General features: G+C 37.2%; 1 protein-coding gene across 16 annotated transcripts in view; it reads right to left on the reverse strand.

Annotated features, from left to right (window-relative positions):
* Positions 1–27,126, reverse strand: part of PARD3 (par-3 family cell polarity regulator) — a 720,826-nt gene that overhangs the window by 375,382 nt on the left and 318,318 nt on the right. For 13 of the 16 annotated variants that reach the window (XM_087823917.1, XM_087823916.1, XM_087823901.1 and 10 more), the window contains exon 5: positions 4,335–4,466. The exons of the other annotated variants lie outside the window; for them this stretch is intronic. In XM_087823917.1, the coding sequence (XP_087680043.1) occupies positions 4,335–4,466 (132 nt within the window). The remainder of the gene's footprint in view (positions 1–4,334; positions 4,467–27,126) is intronic. 16 annotated transcript variants of the gene reach the window in all.

Below are 27,126 nucleotides of genomic sequence, written 5' to 3' on the forward strand. Positions count from 1 at the left end.
GTCATCATCAAACATTTAAGGTAGTTTTTCTCACTGTTCGCCTCCTTCAGTATAATCTCCAATTAGATAAAGGTTTTACTTGATGAAAAAAACCCTAGAACATGGATTTTTCTCTAAAGGTTAGGGCAGTTATTCCCCTATAACAGAGCTTAACCTGCAGCTGGAAGGTGCCTAGCACCTCCTTGCTATTTCTGTTAATTGGCTTCAGGCCTGTTCACCAAGACAAGGTAGTGAAAATGGCAGGCTCCCAATTAGTTTAACTTCCCTTAAGGTCTCTACTTTCAGGTTCTAAATTCTTCCAATCACGTAATGTAAAGCCCCTGCCTCCTCTTTTGTGGAATTTATTAGTTGCAATAAACAGTGGGGATATAAGAACAAGTCATCATATAACCTATTAACTGCCAACATTAAATTATAGTCTATACTTAATCAGGGAAATGGTAATGGTTAAAGGGAATTCAGATTTCTTAACGCACATTAAACATCAAAATTAAGCGGTTTGTTGCTTTTATTGTCTCTTTGGTCTCAGAATCAAAATTGCAGAAACATGAACACTTTTTCAAAGCAATACAACGACCACGCATTTAGTTTTCAAATCCTTTGTGCTTCCTCTGAGATCTCTCAGAAAAAGGAAGTCACAAGATTGACATAAGAAAAGGATGTTCTTTGAAAGATACGTAGTCCTCTACCTTCTGAAATGAACCTGATATAGGAATCAGCTATAGACTATTCTGAGTAAAGTGAACTACTCACTGAAAAGACTACTATTTTTGGAAAAAATGTTGAGCGTGACGTCAAGTGCTTCCTGGTACAGAGTTCTAGTAAGATACATTCCCTACCTTTGGTTATAGAGGTGTAATTTACCAATATTCTAACAGAAGGAAAGAATATTCAATGTTCCCTTAAGTAAGACCAATCCCACAAAAAGAGAAAGACACATTCAGCTTCCAGAGGTTCCTGCCAGCTCATCATTCTCCACACTCTTCTGTCCTTTTCATCCCCACTGGCAAAACTGATGTGGTTATAATTGCCTTCAAAAACAGAGATAATGAGAGACAAGCACTCTGGCAGGAAATAGAGCAAAGACAAAACCATTGGAGGCTTATAAAATCTAGAACTCTACTGACCTCTTTAGTCCAGATGGCATAAGGAAGGCAGCCATCAGTTCTACTCTAGTGATCCGAAATCTTACAGGTAGAGGGGGATGATTTTTTTTAACCATACAAAACATTCTTTTATCTATGTGATACCATTCTCTTTATTATATTTTTAATGGCAAAAACAAACTAGAAAAAAAGCCACAGAAGAGATACCAGGACATTAAAGGCAGATGACTCATAGGGAACAGTTAAAAGAATAAATCCACAACTAAATGAGAATAGCTGGAAGAGAATTCCAGTGCATGCAGCATAACCCATTATTCTTCTTCTGCCCAAACAACTGTGCTTACTTGCAGCCAAAGTTTTAATATGGGTTTGATTAGTTTTTGCTATTCTTGTCCAGTTAAATAGATTTCAGTCTAGTTAATTATCTTGCTTATGTGAACTTAGTGAATGGATCATCATTTTTTAAACTTAAGCCAAGGAAAAATATGGTTTTAGGCTCAGGAATCATAGCTAATGTCATCTATATTATACTACATAGATGAAGAAAGAACTTATTTTTTACAAAGCTTGCTTATCATGAAACCAATACTTCAAATAACTTCAACAGAAATAAATCAAGACAGTCTCTGTGGGGGAAAAATGTTCATGTGGCGTCTATATGCACTCCCTTTTGCAAATTTACAAAGAAAAACTATATTACTTCCTTAAAAAGAAATCTACCACCGTGGTAGTAGATAAAAGTTATCTTTTTAGAATATAATTAAATGTATCATATTTTTAAAACTCTGGGCTGACAATTTTTCTCCTAATCTTGCAATAAAAATGGTCATATTTACATATTTAGTTAACTGTATCTTCCTTCTAGCTTAACAGAACCCTGACTGCATTCAATGAGCAGCAGCTGCATTTCAGGGAAGGGAAATGGCCACACCCCACCCCCAGCTCCAGGAGGTCAAGCTCAATTAGTCTAAACCAAGACTGCTATTCTTACTCCCTTTGATTTACAACTGGGCAGGCAAGTAGTGCAATACCCCACATCAAAAAAAGCACTGTTCCTCTTCCTCTTCCTCTGTGCAAGGATATGATGATTGGGTCTTTGGCAGGAAAGGACAAGCTTGAGAGCACAGAGTCAAGGAGTTTTGTGAAGGCTTCTGGAAGAGATAGAGAATCGGGATTCCCAGTGAGGTCACTGAGCTGCAAATGAACACCTCAGCTGCTGCCTTCCTTTCCTTCAGGCTTCTTGTTAATGAGTAATGAATGTTTCCTTATTATGCAATCTAGATTTTCTGTTATCAGCAGACAATTTTAACCAGGCATGATTCTAGCTCCTTTGCAGGTATTACATCACTTGATACAGCAACTATCTGAGGCAGGTTCTATGATTATCTCCACTTGATAAATGAGTCAACTGAGGTATGGCCTAGTTTACCAACGTGCCGGAATCTCATGTCAAATCTCATATGCAGTAGATGGCTGACAATCAACAGGTCTGACTCCAGTCCAGGCTAAACTACCCAAACCTTAAAAACAATTTCTTCAAAGTGATAATGAAATAATAGCACCAATTACTTTAAAATCTGTATTTTTTGAGAAAATTCTGTTTTTCCTAAGTAGAACTTCCATGAATTTTTAATGATTCAAAATTACTTCAATCCCACAATGTTTCTGTATGCTAACATTTACTACAGGATAAAAATCAGTGCCTGTGCCTTACCACCAGCAGTATCAAAGTCAAACTGTCCTTTGTAATAGTTTCATATTAGAACATCCTACATACACAAAATATTTTAGGTTTTGTTAGGTTTGGACAAAAGTTTAATTGTTCCTGAGGGATCACCCCTCCCCCTGCATGAGAATGTGAACTTTAGGTAAGCTCATTTCACTAGCCACATTCTGTTCCTTAAGCTTTACAATTTTCACTCCCTGCATGAGAAATTATTTCAAGCAACAATCTGTTCCTTAAATTCAATAGCTTTCTACTCCTGCTCAGAAAAAAACCTCATGCATGCCACACCCTATAAAAAGACTTGCTCCCCAACCACTCCGTGCTGATGCCACTTGGAGCTCAGCCCATCTGTATTTAGATGCTTTAACCATCTGTATTCAGATGCCCTAATAAAATTGCCTTTACTTTCTCATCTGGCCTTGTGTGTTCCTCCTTAACAAGCCTAACAGTTTACGCTATAAAACATAGTCTGAGATTAATTAAGTAAAACACTTAGGATTTCTTTCCACTGATATCATTAATCTGAACTGAAAAACAGCCATTCCAGTATCTAGCCAACAAAATTATTAATAATTTTAGAAATTATTGAAACAGATAAACAACAATACATTCTCTCATTGAGTACTCACCTAGTTTTCCATCCATATAAATGTTTTAAGAAAATAACTGATGAAATAACCAATTAAGTGAATTTTTAACATCAAAACTATTTAAACTGTAAAGAAAACACTGGCATTCCCACTGTGGCTAACAATAAATAATTAAGACTTTAAAAAATTTAAAAAACACTGGAAGAATTTTATTTTTATACAACAAAACTTACCATATAAATATTTAGTCTTCATATGAAGAGCAGGCCTCTCTACTAGTGATATAACAACTTTGTAAACAATCCTTCCGGAGACAAGGAGTGGGTATTAATACTGGTAAACAATTCCAATTTCATGAATTACAAGTGGCTACCATGCAGAGTGAGCTAAACAATTCTAAAAACTTATAAACCTAAAATAGGTCCTTGACATATGAAAGGATAAGTCCCCAAACCTGACAAATAATCTAAATTCTGAAACAACACTGTAGCACATATTTCTCTCATAAAGTGAAATCGGGTATAACGAAATTTTAATTTGCCTCTTCAGATCCTTTGACTTACTGCCTATAAGTGAAGAGAAGAATCCATGAGTGGTCTTGAAAGCCTACTCATAAATTGCTTTATTCACTGCCAAATATCTGCGGCTTGGCCACCGTAACAAATCCTGAAGTCGTGATGTTTCACAATCTACAGCAAATGTTGATAACTGTTTATGAGAAATCTGTGCTCAGGTACCAAAACAGAAATATTTTACATTAACGTTAGACAAACTTGGACACAGAGCCTGGTACTTAACTAAAGTTTGTTAGAATAATTTACATTTAATCATCATTGTAATGGAGGAAAACATATTTTGGCATATGAGTTAGGAAATTATACCAAAAATGTTTGTAAAAGGATGTTAAGTTACCTGTTCTTGCTTCTCCAGCCATTTGTCCACCATGGGGTGACTAGCACTCAGGGATGACCGAGCATTGTCTCTCTGAAATTGGTTAGACCAGTTACTAGTATCCCGGGGGAGGCTTCTGTAGTTTTCATCTTTCTATTCAAAAAGAAACAAAAAGGTGTGTTGTAAAAAAACCAGACCCTGCAAATTAATGAGGTACCTGTTCTGTCAAAAGCAGCAGAAAAATGATTTCACGTATTTAAAATATTTTACAAGCCTACACAAAATAGCTCATTGAGGACATTTCATCTAGATTAGGCCTGAGAGACGGAGTCATATACTTAGGATAAGGGAGAATAATGACTACAGCAAGGAAGGGAGGGGTGTGTGTGTGTGTGTGTGTGTGTGTTGTGTGTGTGTGAGATACTCTGCATTTTCTCACAAATCAACCTCCCTAAGCCAAGTATATATGCACCAAAAAACAAAAAAATATTTCCATACAAAACTTTTACTGTTTTTTTCTCTTATTCTTTCCAATCTTATAATAATATTTTGAGGTATTTTCTATAATTTACCAAAAATGTTTAAAATATAGAAGACTAATGAATTTGGCTCCCTGTTTAGATCTTTGTAGTTTTATGACTTTGGGCAAGAGAAATACCCTCTGGGCTGTTCTGTTACCTACTTCACAAGCTATTTGTAAGCATTAATTCAAATATCAAGAAAAAAATTAGTCTATCCCAATATATGGTACATAATAGACACATAACTATTCACCCCAACATGCTTATTGTTACAGTATATTATGAAGCTAGAAAAATTCCAGGACAAGCAGAATAGGGAAACTGGGACAGACTGTTAAACAGCAGTTTGCAGCCACCCAGTAAATCCTACCTTCCCTAAACCATGGACATACTTAAGGGTAAATGGTTTGGATTTCTCCTCTCTAGCCAGAGGGTATGTAGCTTAAATCACCCTAACTCAGGGAGTCAGATAACAGAAATCCAATTAGTGCCATTTGCCAACCACACTCAAGGACGAATGAAGTTAAGAGAATAAACTTCATTTTGATATATCAGCATAAGGCTAATGAATATTCTATTGATTCTCCCTTAAACGCCCAGCTTTTAAAAACCCCCAAAAATGAACATCCCAGCGCTCATTCCCCGCCCCTGCCAGGGCTTGCCCCCTGAACCTGTCTCCAAGGTCCTGGAACCTGTCCCCTTCTCTCTCTCTGACTTCCCAGTGAGACAAAGCAGCCCAGCATAGGCTCTCCTGTTGCATCTTCCATATCCTCCCTTCTTTCACCATCCTAAATACATTTTTGCTGTGGCCAATAAATTCTTGCTTTCTTTTCTACACTTTGTCTCTTGATGGAAATCTTTCCTTCAAGAAGACAAGAACCGAGGTTTCCTCAACATCTCCTCGGTAACACTTATGACAGTGATATCTTTAAGCTGTTAGAGACAAAAGTTGTTTCCACTGCTAGAGTGATAACTTGAGACTCTTTAATAATCTTCTGTCACAATCCACAATTGTCAGTTTCAACTTGACTTGTAGATGATATTCATCCCCTGTATCCAGTAACCCTGACAAAATGTGACACAACCTGAAAAACTGATTGTATAAGTAAATAGTACTAAAAAATTGATTTCCTTTAAAAAAATAAAAATAAAAAAATAACTAGTTAGTTACTAAGTACAGTGTAACCTCAATTCTCGAACTTAATTCATTATGGAAGGCTGTTGGAGAAGCGATTTGTTAAAAATCAAATCATTTTTCCCATTAGAAATAATGTAAATTGAATTAATCCATTCCAGACCTCCAAATGATTCCCAGTTTTAACCTTTCTTATTATATACAGTACATGTCTAATGTACTCTTTAATCTATAAACAAACCTTTTCTTAAATTTACTGAACCCCCTGCTAGCCTTAATGAATCACTTTCAGCACTCATTGACTTTTTCACATCACTGCCCCTGAAATGCTGTCACTGGATAACTGCTTTTGTTTACCCAAATCAACAACAGTTTTTCTAGTTCTTCAATTGCTTGTGATCATTGTTTCATGAGTCCTTTTACAGCCTTAGCAACATCAGCACACTTGATGGCCTCTTTATGTTTTAAAATTGTACTAAACATCCACTTCACTGGCAACAAAAGCAAAAAAATAAACAGTAAAATATTCACAGCAAAATTTCCTGAGGTGTTAACAACGCCAGGTTAAGTGACTCCCATTCATTCCTTTGTTTGTGGCCTGAGAGACACTTTTTGTCACGCTGATCAGATAAAATGTCCCAGAGCAACCATACAATAGAATGTTTCTTTTAAATAACAGCTTAAACAACTTGCTTTGGCTATCAGACTGTAAAACTTAATTTCAATGCTCTGAAAAGAAATGAGAAGGCTACAATAAGGTAGGAAACTCAAACATTTTAGTCCAATAACTAAATCTAAGTATCTCCTACAAGAACAAATTAGAAATGTAAACCTGACTTCAACCCACTTACATCAAAGCCCCACTTCAAGAGAAGCACCAAAATGCTCAGCTTAATAACTTTGTTAAGGATGGGCTGTCTGTACATCTATACATGACTGATTCTTATTCTGCATTACCTTAACTACGAGCAGTGAATATAAACACAGTAAACTGTAATATAATAGGTTTGCATTGTATAGACCTTAGCAATAGTTTAGAATACTGTTTTTTCCTTCCTGAGTCCCATCAGAGAATAAAACTTAACAATAAATTTAGAGTCTTGGATCTATGCCAATACCGTGACATGAAAATTTATACATATGTACCAATATGAAATTTAGCATGAAACTTTGTTTTTTTAATTAACCCACAGAAAATAGGCTTTTAAAACTCAATCGTAGCATTAAACATTAGGAGCAAATACTTTTTACTAGAAAAACTTGGTAAATTTCTGGTCAGAGCAGCTCAAGAAAGCTGTGACAGAGCATAACCCTGAGTGCAGAAGAATGCTGATAAGATCTGGATGCTGGTCCAGGCCCAAATTTGGGGACTGAGCTTGCCTAAAGGAACACAGAAATGATAAACAGAGGACAGAGACAAAGTCCAAAAAAAGAGTGAAGCAAATAAAAAAACCTAAAGCTTACATATCCCCAAATACTGAGACCCTCCTTAAAATTTGAGCATGATAACTTCAGAACAAAGCAAAACTGTTTCATATAATAGTCCATAAATTTACCGAGAAATTCAAATAAGTCATAAAGCGAACATAAACTTACTAATGACAGAATCTTAAATGTCCACAAGACAAAAGGGGTTGGAAGTATGAAGAAACACAGGGAGAACTGTTATGTCAAGGACCTTGGGGCTAACTACCATTGGCGAGGAACCTGCTATTCTATTCATTTTCCTCCTCTAAGGTGATTATTACACTAACTCTTTACTTTGAAAATGAATAATTAAAGAAAAAGTATTAAAAATATATTCTGACTTTCAACAGACGCTGAAAGGTTAAAGGTTGGTGGTGCACAGGCAGGCTAAATGGCCATCTCAGGTGGTGAATAAAGAAAAATTGAATTTATTTAAGGAAAGGGGATGTGGGATATCTAAAGGGAAGGGTGATATAGCACTGAGTCAATGGACATGGGGTCCATGATAGGAGCAGAAGTATACTAGGGACAGTGAAACAAGGAAGAGCATAGAAGAAGCAACAGGAGAGCCTAGGCTGGGCTGCTTTGGCTCACTGGGAAGTCAGAGAGAGAGAAGGGGGCCTTGGAGACAGGTTCAGGGTATAAGCCCAGGATGAGCTGCCACTACCCCTTGCTCCCCTGGTTGCAAGTCACGTGGGGTCCCCTTGGAGGAAAGAACAGGGAAGAAGATGGTGATGGCTGATTCCGTGATGGGGAGTTAGCACTGCGTCCTTTGTCCTGAGTTATTTATCTCTTCCTTGCAAGTGGAAATCTTAGGGGAGGGTATTAATAGAATATTCATCAGCTTCCCAGGTGTGCTCTTTCAGGGATTGGTCAGTGCCATGACAGGAGGTCATGAGTCAATGTATATCTGGTCCTGAGGCAGCCACTGCACCACTTATCTGGTTTTGCTGCTTTTCTGGGCCTGGAGCTGAAGTACAACTGAGGCCTAGATGTTATCTTTAGGGAGGAAAGGCTCAGTGGGTCTAAATCACATGACCAGAGACATATTAGGGGAGACAGGTAACCCTGGGACCAAGGTTCTTGTTTTCCCAGTTTTGCCCCTTGCTAGGAGTCTTGCTGCCCTGGTCAGTCTCTGCACCCAGATGTCTGTACCTGGGTTTCTGTACCTGGCCCATCTAACAGAAACTGTTTTAGAGAAGCCAACAGTGTCAGTAAATGAGGGAAAAGCTTGTCTTTACAGAAAAGTGCCAAGTAGTGAAAGTAGAATTAATAAAATTACAAAAATCACCATTTTCAATTCCTAATGAAATGATTCATTCAGTCAAAGATAATCAATGGATGCTAAAACTGTTAGGTAAAAAGTTAATACTGACCTGGTTGGTTGCACAGTGATAAAGGGAAAAAGAGGAAAATATCTTTAAACTGAAGAGACCAGATGCCACAAATGTCTCCCTATTCTGGGTGTTGAGAACCCAGTATGCTACTGGCACTTCCACTTGATTCCTTTTGAATCTCTGCCATTATTCCTCTTCCCTTCAATGGTTCTTATACCCCCTTTCTATAAATTGCTTATTACTGCCTCCCAAGACAAGCTCAAAAAGTGTACAATTTCAAAGTCTCCTCCCTGACAACTTCCAGGCACAGGTTTCTGAATTCATGATCTAAATTTCCAACAGGATGCCCCAAGGATACCTCAAAATCAACAGATTCAAAATGGAACTCCACCTATCAATGAAAAATATTATGCCCAGCTAGTGTGTGGCTCAGCAGCTGAGCACTGACCTATGATCCAGGAGATTGAGGTTTGATTCCTGGTCAGGGCACATGCCTGGGTTGCGGGCTCGATCCCCAGTAGGGGGCGTGCAGGAGGCAGCCAAGCAATGGCTCTCTCATCATTGATGTTTCTATCTCTCTCTCTCCCTCTCTCTTCCTTTCTCTGAAATCAATAAAGACATATTTAAATATATATATTCATAATCCTCTTCAACAATTTCCTTCCTCTCTAATCCCAATAGTTGGTAGGTCTTAGTAATCCACTGTTCTTTGCCAAGATTTCACACTTTGACCATCAACCACTCAGGATCAACTTGTCTCTTATCTGAAATTATTGGACATTGACTCAGTCTAATTCTCTCCCAGGATGTTCTATGCCACTGTCCTGCAAAGGGCTTTTCTAAAAATGTATGTTAGGTCACATCAAACCTGGGATAAGCACTGTAGGTGACCAGAGGAACCTGCAGACAAGTGTGATTAGTGTGCTTGACCTTCACTAACCTTTCTGAACCTAGACTCCCAAGAACATTTCTTCTGTAAAAATACCACTTTTAAACCCACAGTTCAAAGGCTATTTTTTCTAAAAAGCATTCCCTGATTCTCAATAGAACTAGTAATGTCAGGCTTTTCGTTAGCACTACATCCTAATTTTACTTCTAATTAGAGTTCTAACTTATAATTTAGTTAATTTTCTAAATTACTATTTCCACTATTCCAGAGAAACCCAGGCAGTATATCACCTTTCCACTCAAGCACTTAAGCTCAGTGGCCTACACCAGCACAGATGGCTTTTCTTGAATATGCTGTTTTCTATTTTCACATGGTTTCATAATACTAACACTTTAAAAGAACATTTCTAGAAGTTGTTTAAAATATTGATAAGGGACTGCCTTAAAAGACATAAACTTCAGTGAAAATGTAATAAGATTTTCAGATTTACACTAAAAGATATATACGATTGTTATGTGCCTATTCAATTGAATGTCATACCTCCAGTAGGCAAAGTCTGTGGAAAATGTGATTATTTCCAATTGCATTTAAAAAGCAGTGTGGAATATCTCTAGTTACATCAATTATGACATGTAATTCATGCAGCAGACCACCACAGGGTAATCACATAAATGGTGAACTCCTCCGAAAAAATTCTAGTTTTTTATTCTTAGAATCAACTCTGAGAAGTTAATTAAAAAAATAAAACTGACATTAAGACATTATAATAGAAATGTTTTCCTAATTCAACATTGTTTTGGTAAAGTCAATAATGAATTCATATATTAATTTATTTGTGATATGTGAAAAGTAAATTGGAGTAGTCTTCAGTCATTTTCAGGTAAGCGAAGAAATTCTAAAATATATTATTAATCGCAATACAACATATACATTATTTTGCTGGTAACGTCATGGAGGTATTAGTTGCCTTTCAGCTATGCTCTTGCTGACAATTCTGTCTGAAGTTGGGCCAAATGCATATAGAGAATGTAGTCCTATAAAGCTATGATTCTGTATGTACAATATGAGTGCATCACTCAACATCGTAACTTTCCATACATTTTCTACTTCACAATATATGCTTCACTATATTAACTGTTTCCAACTGAAATGTATACAGTATATTCTATTTTCAACCTGGAGACATATTTTGGTGTAAATGATTTTAAAAATAAGGTAGTCTTAACTATGTCTATGTATGACTATCTACATTATTCATTAATTAAACTAGAGTCAACTATAAAAAAAGTCAACATTTTTTAACTTAAATGTATTTGCAAAACCTATATTTCATAACCTAAAGAAGGGAAAACCAAGCCAATAAAAATTTTTGCCATTAATATTTTTGAAACAAGTTACAGTGGTATTTAATAATAAACTGCAGTATATGATTTCAAATCAATTGCATTCTGTGAAAAAATTAATGCCTCCAATCTGTATATTGATAAACTTCAAAGCAAAAACAAATCTTTTCCTTTAGAATTACAAAAGTTTATCAGCAGTACCAATATGTAAAATACTAAAGATCATTAAATTTACTACAAAATATAACTTGCTACAATAAAGCTATAATCTTTATATACCTAAAGATTATATAATAATAATAATACCATAAGGAATTACTCCTTTATTTTTAAAATACAACTTTAATCCTCTACGTTTAGGGCTGCTCCACTCAGCTCTGCTGTTGGGTTAGAAACTTTTCCTCTTGCCAGAAAAAAACAGATGTTCCTGTCATGATCAGGGATTTTTCTTATCATCTAAATGTACTGACACATCATCAGGTGTCAAAAGCTACACAGGCTGAGAAATGCATATTAATTGACTTATCCCTGGTAGGTGTAGCCTGGCTGTGGAGTACACTTTTTCCAGGGTAGGGAAAATAACTATCCACTAGCCCCCTAAGCCAACTACATTTCAATAAAATCACAAAGAACCTACCAATGCCTTGGGATAAAGGCTTATTCCTGACATGCTAAGCTGCAACTCCAAGGCTTTATCTTTCAAAAACAGCTATTCAGCTGATGATCAGATTTCTTGGCAAGCTCACATTCCTATGTTGCAGAAATATAAAATATTTCATGAACATTACAGGAATAATGGATATTTCTATGTTAGCATAAGAAATGCAGCTACATTTTCACTTTGTTTCTTCTTTTTCAAAACTAATCTTTATTGTTGAAAGTATTACAGATATTCCCATCCCCCCCCCATGACCCTCCCCAACCTGCATTCACCCATCACCCCAGGCCTTCACCACACTATTGTCTGTGGCCATGAGTTATGCATATATGCATATAAGTTCTTTGATTAATCTCTCCCCTCCGTCTCCCCCGCCCCCACCTTCCCACTGGGATTCATCAGCCTATTCCATGTTCTATGTTTCTGGATCAATTTTGTTCCTCAGTCTATTTTATTAAATTCCACATATGAGTGAGATCATGTAAAACTGAATCAGGAAGAATCAGAAAACCTGAATAGGCCACAACAACTGCTGAAATTGAAGCAGCAATAAAAAAAACTCCCAGCAAACAAAAGCCCTGGTCTGGATGACTTCAAAGGGAAGCTTTCTAATTCTTTAAGTTCTAGGGTTAGATAGTTTATTAAAAGTTTTTCTTGCTTTTTAAGGTAGGCCTGTAGTACTATGAACTTCCCTCTTCGGATTACTTTTACTGTGTCCCATAGATTTGGGGTTGCTGTGTGTTCATTTTCATTTGTTTCAATTCAGTTTTTTATTTCTTTCTTGATCTTACTGGTAACTCTTTCATTGTTTAATAACATGCTATTTAGCCTCCATGTGTTTGAACATAGTTGAGTGTTTTTACTGTAGTTGATATCTAATTTCATGCCACTGTGATTCAAGATGCTTGATATGATTTCAATCTTCTTGAACTTCTATTAATTTGATTTGGGTCCTAACATATGGTATATCTTTGAGAATTACCCATGTGCACTTGAAAAGAATGTGTGTTCTGCTGCTTTGGGATTAAATGTTTTGTAAATGTCAATTAAACCTATCTGATGTAGTGTGCCACTTAGAGTCACTGTTTTTGTGTTGATTTTTTATCTGGAAGATCTATCCAGTGAAGTCATTGGGGTGTTTAAGTCCCCAACTATGGCTGTATTTCTGTTGATCTCTCCCTAAAAGTCCTTACTGATTGCAATTTTAATTCTTTAAGCCTATGTTTCTCTGTTTATTATTATTATTATAGCAGTCCCTTCAACTTTTCTTGCAATGCTGGTTTGGTGGTGATAACTTTAGCCTTTTTTTTGTCTCAGAAGCTCTTTATTTCACCATCTATTTTGAATGATAGCCTTGTTGGATAGGGTAGTCTTGGTCTCAGATTCTCCTTTTGCATTACCTTGAATACTTCATGTCACTCCCTTCTGGCCTGTGAAGTTTCTAATGAGAAATCAGCTGACAGCTTTATGGGAGCTCCTTTGTAACTTAACAGATTGCTTTTCTCTTGCTGCCATTAAGATTCTCTCTTTGTCTTGACTTTCTGGCATTTTAATTATGATGTGTCTGGGTATGGGCCTTTTTGGGTTCTTCTTGCTTGGGACTCTGTGCCTCCTGAACTTGTGTTACTTTTTCCTTGACCAGGTTAGGGAAGTTTTCTGCCATTATTTCTGCAAAAAAATTCTGTATCCATTGCCTATTCTCTTCTCTTTTGGTTATTCCTATAATGTGAATACTGTTACATTACATGTTGAACCAGAGCTCCCTTAAACTGTCCTCCTGTTTTTTAGCTGGTTTTTCTTTTTGGATCTCTGATTGAGTGACTTTTTTCTACTCTATCTTCTAATTCACTGATCCGATTCTCAGCTTCCTCTAATCTGCTGTTAATTCCTTCCAACGTATTCTTTATTTCTGCTATGTCATCCTTCATAGTTTCCATATACTTTCTCTTGCTGTTGAGCATCCTTACAATCAGCATTCTGAACTCTTATATCTGATAGATTACTAATCTCCATTTCACTGAGCTCTTTTTCTGGAAACTTCTCTTGTTCTTTCATTTGGGGCTTGTTCTTTTGTCTCCAAATTATGGTTGCCTATTTGGGTTTCTTTCTATGTATTAGGTGGACCTGCTAAGACTCTCAGTCTTTTTGGAGGGTCTCTGATGCAGGCCAATGTTAGATGCTTTTTGTGACTGGCCTTGAGTAGCCTGTTGGGAGGTATCAACAACCAATGGCTTGTAGTTTCCTCTGCTGGGGGCTGGGTGCATTTGGAGAGGACCAAGATGCACACCAAAGTCTGCTTTTACAAGGTCTGGGTCCAGAAACTGATCAAGCACAGACTCAAAGCAACCAGTGGTCTGCCTCTGCCTCCAGGCTGATTGATCTTAATCTTTAATGAGCCTCAGGCTGTACGCCACAGCAAGGTGTAAACTCCACAGGGTAGGGCAAGAGGTTTTCCAGTGAGTGAGGCAATTTCTTTACCTCAGATAAAAGCTGCCTCACTGGCAAACATCTGGCTAAGATATCCTCTGCTGTACTGGGGAAGGACTGAGCACAAGAATCCAGACTGCCACCCTCTGAGTTCTGTCTCCAAAGCCTAAATCCCTTGATTCTTCTCACATAGCTCTAGTCCACTCTGCCCTTCCTCTGCCGGAGCCCAAGATGAGTGCCTGCACACGAAACTTTGTACTTTGGCCCCATAAGAGGGTGTCTGCATTTCCAGCCTTTTCTCCCTGGTAGACAGAAACATTGCTACTTTTCCTAGCCAGATGTTATGTGGGACTCTTTCTCAGTTCTGGTGTTCTGGGCTTGGGGTTTTAGACCCCAGAGTCCTCAGTGGGAATCCCCCACAGCTGAGATATACCTCCAGACCTTCAGGTGCTGCCTGTGGGAGCACAGACAGCCCTCTCATGCCTCCACACTTCCAACCAGTCTCTATACAGTCTCCACTTTAGGTCCTGGGTTATGAGAGTGATTTCCAGGTAGTCTTCAGTTGATTATTCAGGATGTTTTTTTCTCTACTTTAGCTGTAATTCCAGTTTGGTCCTGGGAGAGTGTCAGTGTAGCTTCCACTCAATCCTCCCCCATCTTGAAAGCCTCACTTTGTTTCAATGCAAAAATTCCAAACACTTTTTAACATGCTATGTTCTGAAATACTAAATATTCAATGCATATAAATTTCACTTTAACACCTTCTATACATCCTATAATTTCAAATATTCCCATGTGGTTTTCAGATATTAAATTTATAATATTTGTCAATCTTCAATTGTGGCTAAAGAGAGTCCAATTTGCTGATTTATCATATCCAAAAATATATATATTTTCAGGATGTTTAAGCTGAAATTATGACAATGAAGTGAAATTATTAACTATGGCTTAGGTTAATTTATTTTTAATTACATGAAGTTTGTTAAAATCATCAGCAATAATATTGCTGGTTCAAGTAGAAGACCCATTCCCCTCTCTGGGGCCAGGGTTTCTTTTTTTTTGCCTCCTGATAACTATATCGGAGCATGACCTTGGAAGCAACGTCAAGGATAAAGCTTAGGAGAAGATAACAACGATAAATGTTCTGACCAACGATAAATGGTCAATGTACTTTTCTAACCTTCAAATCATCCTTTAAATAATAAATGAGGCCCCGGCAGGGTGGATCAGTTGCTGGGAGCACTGCCCCGTACACCAAAAAGTTTGCAGGTTCGATTCCCAGGTGGAGCAAGTGCGGGAGGCAACCGATCAGTGTTTTTCTCACATCGATGTCTCTCTCTCTAAAAATCCATAAAAACATATCCTCGAGTGAGGGTTAAAAATAGTAACAACAATAAATGAGAGATAGAGATTGGGGGGGGGGGGATAAACTGACTCCCAAAAAACAACAGTTTCAATAACCAAGTTGTAAATGAAGGCAAAAAGTCTGACTGTACCTATCCCTTTAGTCCAATGCCTATTAAGATATTTTTTTGAATAAAGAAACAAGGTAGTTTATTCCAAACACAGTAATCATCACTTATCCTAGATTTGTGGCTACTTTGAAGTGTAATGAACTGAAAAGCATTATTTGAAATTCACGGTGATCAGTGTCCTACATGTAATTCCTAATGTTATTCATCTGAGGGCAGACAATTTCCACACTGGCTGTAACTCCTACTTATAAATGAGCATAAAGATTGGTAAATGTATACATCTCACTTTCCTTCTTTATATTTGTTTTCTTCCACATTCTAAATCATTAATAAGAAGGGTGGAAGAGACAAAGAAAAGAGTACATGTTTATAAATTTGTTCCTAGTTCTGAGCAGAACTATGATAAGGCAAAGAGGAAATTCTAACATCCAGACATTTTTGTCAAAACAATATTTTGGCTACTAGTACATTATATATCATTAATGAAGGGCATACAGGTTACTAATGTGTGCTAGAATTTGCAACAAAACACTGATTACACTTTTTTAAACTTTTAAAAACTGTAACTTTTAAAAAATTCTTAAATGAAAGTGTCAAAATACTGAGCTTTTGAATGCCAAAACATTTATTTTATTACCTCTGTATCTGAAATTTCATAAGAAATAAATATTTTATTTTTATATATCCATTTTTATCTTCTTTATAAAGTGAGTATAAGTTTTAAACAGGAATTAGTAGCATAAATTGAAAATAATTTACCCAAATTTTCTTTTTATTAATATACAAAATAAAATTTCTTACCAAGTACATCAAATTTTATTAGTTTTTTTCCTTTGAAATGGGTAAATAGTTCTTAAAACTCATTCTGTCCTGAAAAAACTGAACTCATTCTTTTCCAATCTTTATGATAAATGCTCAATAGCTTCTAGATCACAGAATTACACTTAGATCAGTGGAAAACTCAAAAATGCTCAATATGCCAGAAAAAAGATCATGTTGGAAATCTTTAATAGAAAGGTACACATTTGAGAATTATGATTAATTTTGCAAATAAGTTACCTGTTACAAAGCAAGTCCTTCAGGTTGATATCTTGACAAACCCAGAAGCATAACATTTTAGTTTTATCTCAAAACCTACAACTGGCAAGTACCTTCTTAAAAGTCTTAATATCAAATAAGAAAAACCACCCGCAGATCACGGATCCACACTGGGCCATAAACTTAAAGGGATCTGATATGAGAGGTCACATCTCTCACACAGAAGCAGGTAAACTTAAAGAGGCCATGATTTTTCCAGAGGTGACATCACAGATTTGTCTGAAGCCACAGTATCTGCTTGTAAATCCAAGCACACAAAAAAGACAAACCAGCGAAAATCTCAGCCTTATGTAGGCTACTTCTTTGAACGAATTTCCCCAGTTATTGAACTCTAATAGTTCAGAAAGCCATGAAAAACTTCAGATACATAATTCTAAAGCTGGAAGGAAAAACCTAGAGAACAGACAGCTCAACCTCTTACTGTCTAAAAGAAGAATCAGGTTTAGAGAAGTTGTGACAAATGTTCTGCAGCAATTAGGATGACTAAAACAGTTCCCATGGTTATAACTGCCCACTTTGAATGCCCAATTTCTCAGTAATGGGATTTCCAACCTCTGACTCTTGAACTAACCAGGGGCTATGATTTATTGGGTCACTTCTCATATCCAGCCATTACTACACAGTGGTCCACTCTCACAGGAAAGTAGCTCCTGAGTTCTTGTAGATAAAATAGGGCAAAACCATTACATAATCTTGAATCACAAATTATACTTATATTAGAGATAGTTGGTTCATTAATAAATACTATTCTTATGAATAATTAAGAGTAAAATGTTTGTTTTAAATTACAATGATCTCTTGCCAGGTATAAATGGGGTTATTTACTTTAGCCGATGAAAACATACATAAGATGGTGACTAGGAGAAGATAGATGGGGGGAAAAAATTAATGTTTTTTCAAATTACAAAAATGTTATCTCCACCTGCATTATGAGAAACTGAGGAACAGAGAGAGATAAAAGGGAAGCAGCAAGAAAAGAAGCTGCCATTTTATCTCTTGCACAGTACTTCATAAAAGCCAACATGGCCACTTAATTGTCCTATAGCCATAAGCATTCCACTATCAGTAAATGTCAGGAACAGAGAAAATGGGCCCCCATTTTTCAGTCTACTACTTCAACCAAGGGCAAGAGTATAAGAAAAAAGCAGAACGTAAACATTCAGGTCAGATTATATCTTGAAGAGCCTGGTTGATTTTCTAAAACTATAATAAAGAGAAAGACCAATATATATGACTAATGCTGCTTGACTCTAAAAGGCAAATTTAAATCTGAAACAATTTTAAAATATTTTAGAAAGTGCTACATATTTCTTATTTTGAAGGCAAGAAACACCCGTTCACATTTCATTTTCTTCCAAAACACGTAACTCTAAATGATGATATCTCAAAACCAAAATTGTAAATAACAACAGCATTTTGCATCTGGAGCAATATGTACAATACCAAGAGTAGGAACAGATGCTAGGGGTGAGGAATAGAATGGAAAATATTTACAGTAGTTGCCTAAATCAAAAATATCTACAGTCTTACACATTATCTAAATATGCAACATAAATCTTTTATATTTATCTATCTAAATATTTTCACCTTAATTTCTGTAAAACATTTTTCATTGATTTTTTAGAGACAGAAGAACGGGGGGCGGGGGGAGAGAGAACACTGATGCAAGAGCAGAATATTAATCGGCTGCCTCCTGCAGCTCCATCAGGGAGATTGAGTCCACAACCAGGGCATGTGCCCTTACCTGGAATCTAACCAGAAACCTTTAGGTGAACAACAAGACGCCCAACCGAGTCCAGGGCTTCACCTTAATTTTAAATCAATTATACATTCAAACAAATTACTAGAATTTGAAAGTCAAGAAACTTGTGCTATGTACAACTAGCCTGCCAATGTAAATGTTAGCACTCCTTCTGAAAACCCTTTTCAGTCCACAAATCAGAACTTCTGGGTGTGTCAGCAGAACAATTGGTTAATTTCAGAAAAGTCCTGGGATACAGTCTACAAGTTAGCTTTCTTAAAGTTTTCCCCTTGTGAAATTGCCTCCTCAGGTAAACCAGATCCACAGATACGTTTTTGAAAATGTTTATTTTCATTTACCCTAACCCTATCCTATTATTGCTTCTTATACAATAATAATGACTTTTCTGGAGAATTCCATGTCCTCACAGGAAGCATTTAGCACAAAGAAACAGATGGCTCAAATTTCTAAAGAATTAAGTCCTTCTTTTCAACCCCATCAGCAGAAAAAGCATGTTCTCTGAGCAGGGCATTACTAATCGAGGAAACTATTTTTGCCCTCAAAGTTTAAGTGAAAATTATAATTTTTAGAAATGTGATTACAGGACATTTTTGAGCAATTTCTGTTGAAACTCCCAGCCCCCCAAAACCCTTAACAATCACAGAAAACCAGAAACAAAACTGTTGTTGTACCAGGATGTCTTCACAAAAATTAAAGACAAAAGTGGGAGTACCCAGCTACAGGAATGCAGCATGTTTAAAATGATAAGCATTTCTCAAATTCAGGCTTTTCATGGGGAGATTGCCGATTGAAAATTAATACTTAATAAAATCAGTTGAAGAATTTTTAATATAACTTACTTCCAAAGAGAAAAATGCATTTCAGGGAATGCACACACTGGGTGTGCCTGAAGACTCACAGAGACCTGTGGCTGATTCCTGGTTCTGCACATAAAATTATCTGTGCATTAACTGCCACCTCTGATTCTCAGCACAAAAGGATGATACAGCCTGACTTGTAAAGCTGGGTTTTAAAAAATTCTCATTTAGGAAAAAGATTAGATTTACAGAAAAGCTGCAGATAGTACACAGAACCCCTATATACTCTTCACCCAACTTCCTCCAATGTTAACATCTTACGTAACCTTGGTATATTTGTCAAAACTAAGAAATCAACACTGGTACGATACTATTAACTAAAGACTTATATGCAACTCATCAGGTTTTTTTTCACTCAGGTCCTTGCTCCTTATAGGACACAGTATCTCATTCTGTCATGTGTGTGCATGTTTGTGTGTGTGTGTATTTTAATGACATTCCTGAAGAACAATGATTAAATATTTGGTAGAATGTCCATCAATTTTGGTTTGTCTGAAGAATCCTAATGATTACACTGGAGTTAGGACTTTGGGGGGAAATCCTATGGAGGTGAAGTGCTAATCTCATCATATCATAACATCACTATGACTTACCATTAGTCATATCAACCTTGATCACTTGGTTAAGGTAAGTCTACCACTTCCCTACTATAAAATTAGTATTTTTCAAATCTCATCCTCTATTTTTTAGAAACAAATTACTAAGTGCAGCCAATCCTCAAGAGGAGGCGAGCCAGGCCGGGCATGGCTCAGTGGTTGAGCATAGACCTAGGATCCAAGAGATGGCTGTTCAATTCCCAGTTGGGGCACATGCCCAGGTGGCGGGCTCGATCCCCAGTCTGGGTCATGCAGGAGGCAGCTGATCAATGGCAACTCTCTCATTGTTGATGTTTCTATCTCTCTCTCACCCTCTCCCTTCCTCTCTCTGAAATCAATGAAGATATGTATATTAAAAAAAAAAAGAAGAAGAATTAAGTTCTACCTTCTGGAGTAGGAAGCATTACACATATTACTGGGAATTCTTCTGCAAGGAAATTTATTTTCCCCATTTATTATTTTATTCAATTATTTATTAATATCAGTATAGCCTCATGAATATTTATTTTGGTCTTTGAGTTATAATCTAATTTTATCATTGCTTACTTTGCTGTTGCTAAGCTGTTTTGAGGAATACACACAAAATATCAAGAGGGCTGAGCATGTAATTTCTGGATAACAATAACAAATCAATCACAAGTATTAGTGAAAAAAAACAAACAAAATTCCCCCAAAAAGGATACAGAAGACCAGTTAACACAAAAAGATTACTAACAGTGATATTAATGAAGCTAGCATATTTTTACTTTTAAGGCTAAGATGCTGCCCGGCTGGAAGTGCCCCAGCGGCTGAGCATTGACCTAGGATCCAGGAGATCACGGTTTGATTCCTGATCAGGGCACATGCCCGGGTTGCGGGCTTAATTCCCAGTCGGGAGCGTACAGGAGGCAGCCGATCAATGATTCTCTGATCATTGATGTTTTTTTCTCTCTCTTCCTCTCTCTCTCTCTCTTTTCCTCTCTCTGAAATCAATAAAGACATATTAAAAAAAACAACACTAACATACTAAGATATAATACAGACTTGGCAAGGTTTTACAAAATTATGCCAGTTCTAATAATAAATAAATGCTCATTATTCTTATATTCATATTTTAATTGTCTAACAGAAAGTTCTGGAGGAGCTAAAATGATATGGTTATGATATAATATTCTACAGTTTAAAACACTCAACTAAATGAACACTGGGCAATACATGAAATCTGTAAATTTGTTGGGAAGTGAGTAGCATACTTGTCAAGACAATAAAAACTGAAACTGTACAATCTAAGTTCATATAATTGTATCACAACCTTATCATTTAACAGTTGGTTTAATTACTTAACTTTTAACTCTTAGGTGAGTTATATAAACGTGTTATGCCTTTACTTCCTCATCAGTAAAATGGGAATAGCAACAATACATACCCTCTAGAGGGTGAATGAATGAGACATAAATGTAACACACCAAGCACAGTGCCTGGCAAGGATCAAGTACTCAAAACAACTTGGTTATCATTGCATGAAAATATCAAAACCTCTAAAAGAGATATGGTTTAGAGATGGGATAGATGAAAACCATTTCTATACCTACACTATAAAAAACCTTGACTGAAATGCAGTTCTCCAAAGACAGGCCAGAATATGATGGCACCTAGAATACGTGGAACTTAAAAGCAACATTGCCAGAGCAGCTAGCATGTACATACCAGGTACACCAATCCCAAGCAATCTCATCTTATAATTTTGTAAATAAAAGGACATGAAGTGAGTAGATCTAACTTTATAACTCAAAGTAGGTTTATAAGATAAAGTATCAAAACTTAAAATTAGCAATCAACTTAAAAAAACAAAATGTGGTCAAATTTTTTAGTGTTAAATGACTGAGAATTTTTGTTCAATATAATTGAATCAATGCCATTTCTTGGTCTTCTCACCCAATTCAACAAAAACAGGTGTAACAGTTATTTAACTCTGTATTCTATGTAACTTTGAAGGTGCTCAATAAGGATTCTGACATTACTTTGAATTTATATTCCTAGAGCGGCTTATGAAATCTAAAAATATCACATCCAGACTCAAAAACTTTCCCAATAGCACTCTAGGATGTTATAACTTTGGACACAAATTATAATATTTACAGCATGTAAAGGCAGACTATATTCCTAAATATAACACAAAATTAGATGAGACAAGGTTATTAACAATTCAGACTAGGTGAGCTTTGCACATGAAGTTGACTTATTGTAGCAATGATTATAATCATCTTTTATTGCATTCAAGTTAGGATCTTTAAATATGCAAAATAGAAGGGTGAAACTTATACTTTTAGAGGCCTTTAACAGGTGTCGACCACAAGAATATATGTGCCTGTTAAGGACTCCTAATGGCTAAATTGGACTCAAATTCAAAGAGTCTAGTAGCCATTGTTAATATTGGGTCTCTCATGCTCTCAGGCATTCAGGGAAAACCCACAGGCTGCTAGGCCTCTTGCACTGTCCACCTGCAATTTGAGCAGATCCTTATAAAGGAGTTCCTGGAGTCATAGTTCAACCAATAGGTATGAGACCTTCTCTGTCCACAGTAGCGTAGATATATCCTCATTTGCAACTTTACTAACCTATCAGAGTGCCTATGTTCCAACCAATCAGGGCAATGCTGTTTGTACAAATCAAAGTGTGCTAATTTAAGGTCCTCATTTGCATATAAATGAACCAATCAGGAACTGAGGTTGGGCATTCTACTCTGTATAAGCCAGCTCCCCCTCTGCCTCCATGGAGTACCTGGCTGAATTTTCCTTATTTGCAAACTGGGTTGTAACACTTGAGCTGCCTTGCCTGAGATTCCTCAACTGAACTGTTTCATGCCTGAGTTGTCTTTCAGCCAAGCTGTTCCACAGCCTACCTGTTTTACAAATGAACTGTATCACAATTTAACTGTTTCACAATTAAGCTGTTTTCACTGAAAAAATCTTCCCCATCACCACATCCCAAATTGGGCACTCCTGTTTGTGTTGAATCTCAGTGACAACCTTTGGTTAACACAGGAAATGCAAATATTTCAGCAGAATAGTCTAATATTTAGGTCTCAGGAAGATCTCCCTTGAAGCTAATGCCCCAGATATTAAACACAACTATAGGTCTCTCACACAGGAAAAATGTGTTTTGTTTCATTTTGTTTTGTTTTTTAGGAAGGGAGAGGGAGATAGATAGAAACATCAATGAAGAGAGAAGGTCACTGATTGGCTGCCTCCTGCACACACCCCACTGGAGATTGAACCTGCAACCTGGGCATGTGTCCCGACCAGGAATCAAACTGTGACCCCCCGGTTCACTGACCCACGCCAGCTGGGCGGAAATGTAGTTTTAAAGAACTATCTTTGCTCATCCTTTAAAATTATAGATGGTTACTGGAACTATCAGACAGCTATGGCTGACTCATAAATAACCAAGAAATAAACTTTTTTTTTAAATAGCTAACTGGTCAAGTATACTCATTTAAAAATAAAATAGCATATCCAAATTTATCAATATGACTGATCTGACACATTAGAAAGAATAAATGAGAAGAAACACACTAGAAGCCAAAGGGTTAAGAAGGGGATAAAGAAGCAAAGAAATGGGTAAATGTAGACATCACTTTGTAATGAATGAATGGGCAAGCAAGCAGCTATTTTAGAATAACATGGAGTATAAGTAAATTTTATCTGATAATATGTTGTCTGCATATCGACAGAGAAAGTTTTCTCACTCAGTGAAACAGGGAGTGGGCATATTGTGGAGGTTCCTTGTGTCTGAAATAGCACTGGTGACCTCCTATAATGATACTGAGTATTTGGTGTCTACACCTTAGGTATTCAAATGCATTTAAGATGGGGGAGGGGCCCTGGCTGGTGTGGCTCAGTTGGTTGTAGTGTCATCCTGCACACCAGAAGGTGCAGGGTTCAATTCCCAGTCAGGGCACATACCTAAGAAGCAGGTGCAATCCCCAGTTGGGACTCATGCAGGAGGCAACAGATCATTGTTTCACACTGATGTTTCTCTCTCTCTCCCTCCTTTCCTCAAAAAAAAAAATGGGAGGGGGGATGCATAAAGGAATAATAGACAAAAACAATTATTTGTTTCATAGCTTCTATCTAGAAAAAATATTGCCTAGTTTTGCACTGAAAGGATAGTGTCAAATATCTCAATGGATTGTTAAAATACTTCTTTTAAACCTTAAAAAAAATCCATTTTAATTGATTTTCATTTGAAAGTGATAAATTGAAGTATTGCAAAATCAAATACAGCTCCAGATTCTATTCTGCTATGATAGAAAACGTAAAAAAGAAGACATTTCTAAATAACCGTGATACTCTACTTGCCCTCTCAACTGGCATGCACACTTTCCCTTTCCAGCTAGGCCTGGGTTCTCAAAAAAAGGCTGTGACCCAGAATCAACAAAGCAGCTTTAAATAAACACACACAAATTTCCTGAAGTGGGTAAAGGAATCTGTTGATGTGTTTAAAAGTTAACAAGTAATCCTGGTGCACAGCCAAATGGAACCACTAAGCTATATGGTACAACAGTAAGTTGTTGAACTCAGGAACGGTACCAGTTACTTCTTTGTCTTCTTCATTCTCCCTCTCATCCCCTATCTCACCCCACCTAGGGCTTCTCACAGTGCTTTATACAGTCTTATTACCATGAAAAAAATTATTTTGAAACTTAAAATATACTACAAAAAATGTTTATAAAAATAATTTTCTAAAGTTAAAAGTCTCACAATTTTAATGGAATGGAAGGACAGATAATAAAGACATATTTAAGACAGTATCTCCTCCAACAGTTTTCATGTGTCAAGGGTATTGGAAAGAGCAAAAATGCGAAACAGCTAAATCAAATGAGAATAGTAAGCCCAGAAGGTAGGAAACAATGATTACCCTCAATGGCATCTGACCCAGTATCCTTCAACTACCTTAAAACCTTTTTTAAAACTAATGAATTTCTGAGAGATGCAAGAAGATGGTGGACTCAATGGAAACTACACTGACACTCTCCTGGGACAAATCTGGATTTACAACTAAAACATACAAAAACCATCCTGAAAACCAACTGAAGACTAGCTGGAGAGCACCCTCATAACCAAGGAGAAAAACTGGAGAACGCACAGAGACTGGTAGGAAATGTGGACCCTAGAGGGCAGGCTGGGATCCCACAGGCAGCAGCTGAAGATCCAGAGGGATATCTCAGCTGCGGGGGGGTTCCCACTGAGGACTCTGGGGCCTAAACCCCAGGCTGGGCTTCACAGCAAAGAGCAACAAAAATGAGAAAGGTGCCCACAAAACATGTGGCTGTGAAAAGCAGCTGCATTTCTGTCTGCCAGGGAAAGGCAGATAGAACTGCAGTCACCCTCTTAAAGGGCCAATGCACAAAGTTTTCTGTGCAGCCACTCACCTTGGACTCCAGCGGAAGGGGAGTGGAGTAGACTGGAGCTGTGTGGGGAGAGTCTGAGGTTGTCGGCTGTGGAGAGTGAGATCAGGGGACACGCCTCTGAATTCGTGTGCTGAGTCATTCCCCCAGACTGTGGAGGACATCTTTCTCAGCCTGCACATTTTTTTTGGCTTTTGCCTGAGGGGGAAAGCAATTGCCCCACCCTGCTGGAAAGCCTCCAACCTCACCAAGAGGAGTTTCTACAGCCTGAGGCTTGTTAAGAGAAAGATAACCAACTGCCCCACCCTGTGGAGCTTCTACAGTCTGAGGCTCATTAAGAGAATAAGATTAATCACTCTGCAACCAGAGTCAGACCTCCAGGTGCTCTGAGTCTTTGCCTGAACTGCTTCAGGACCCAAGCCTTAGAAAAGCACATTTTGGTGTGCATCTTAGTTCTGTCCAAATGCACCCAGCCCCAGCAGTGGACACCTCAAGCCTAGGATTGTTGATAGGTCCAAACAGGGTACTCACAGCCAGTAACAAACTATGTCTGACATGGCCTGTACCATAGACCATCCAAAAAGACTGAGAGTCACAGCAGATCTAACACTTAAACCCAAAAATGTAGAGAAAATTGGGAGACCAAAAAACAAGCCCCAAATGAAAGAACAAGAGAAGTCTCCAGAAAAAGAGCTAAATGAAATGGAGGGAAGCAATCTCTCAGATATACAGTTCAGAATACTAACTGTAACGATGCTCAACAGCATGAAAAAAGATATGGAAACTGAAAAATGACCAGTCAGAAATGAAGAATGACACAGCAGAAATAAAGAACACACAGCAGATTAGTGGAAGCTGAGGATCGGATCATTGAATTAGAAGACAGGGTAGAAAAAAATCACTCGGTCAGAGACCCAAAAACAAAAAAACAATTAAAAAACAGGAGAACAAAGTGAGCTGTGGGAAAGCATGAAATGTAACAATATTCATACTATAGAAGTGCCAGAGGAGGTCAGCCTTATGGGGGCTCCTTTGTAGGTAACAGACTGCTTTACTCTAGCTTTCTTTAAGATTCTCTCTTTGTCTTGAATTCTTGGGATTTTAATTATGATGTGTCTGGGCACAGGCCTCTTTGCATTCTTCTTGCTTGGCACTGTCTGTGCCTCCTGAACTTGTGTGACTTTGTCCTTTACCAGGTCAGGTAACTTTTCTGCCATTATTTCATCAAACAGAATCTTAAAGAAAGCGAGAGTAAAGCAATCTGTTACCTACAAAGGAGCCCCCATAAGGCTGTCATCTGACTTCTCATCAGAAACTCTAAAGGCCAGAAGGGAATGGCATGAAGTACTCAAGGTAATGCAAAACAAGGATCTGAAACCAAGACTATTCCACCCAGCAAGATTATCAATCAAGACAGATGGTGAAACAAAGAGCTTCCCAGGCAAAAAAAGGCTAAAAGACTTTATCACTACAAAACCAGCATTACAGAAAATGTTAAACACACTGCTAAAGAGAATGAGAAACATAGACATAAAGAAACAAAATGGCAGTAGGTAAGTATCTTTCGATAATAACCTTAAACGTAAATGGATTAAATGCCCCAATAAAAAGACATAGGGTGGCTGAACACATAAGAAAACATGACCTAAATATATGCTGTCTGCAAGAGACTTACCTCAGAACAAAAGACTCACACAGGATGAGAGTGAAGGAATAGAAAAAAATTTTCCGTGCACATGGAAATGAAAAAAAAAAACTAGAGTAGTAATACTCATATCAGACAAAATAGACTTCAAAATGAAGACCATAATGAGAGAAAAGAAAGGTCATTACATAATACTAAAGGGCTCAATCCAAGA

The sequence above is a fragment of the Miniopterus natalensis genome, chromosome 1 (assembly GCF_054644295.1).
Source record: "Miniopterus natalensis isolate mMinNat1 chromosome 1, mMinNat1.hap1, whole genome shotgun sequence".
Classification (NCBI taxonomy): domain Eukaryota; kingdom Metazoa; phylum Chordata; class Mammalia; order Chiroptera; family Miniopteridae; genus Miniopterus; species Miniopterus natalensis.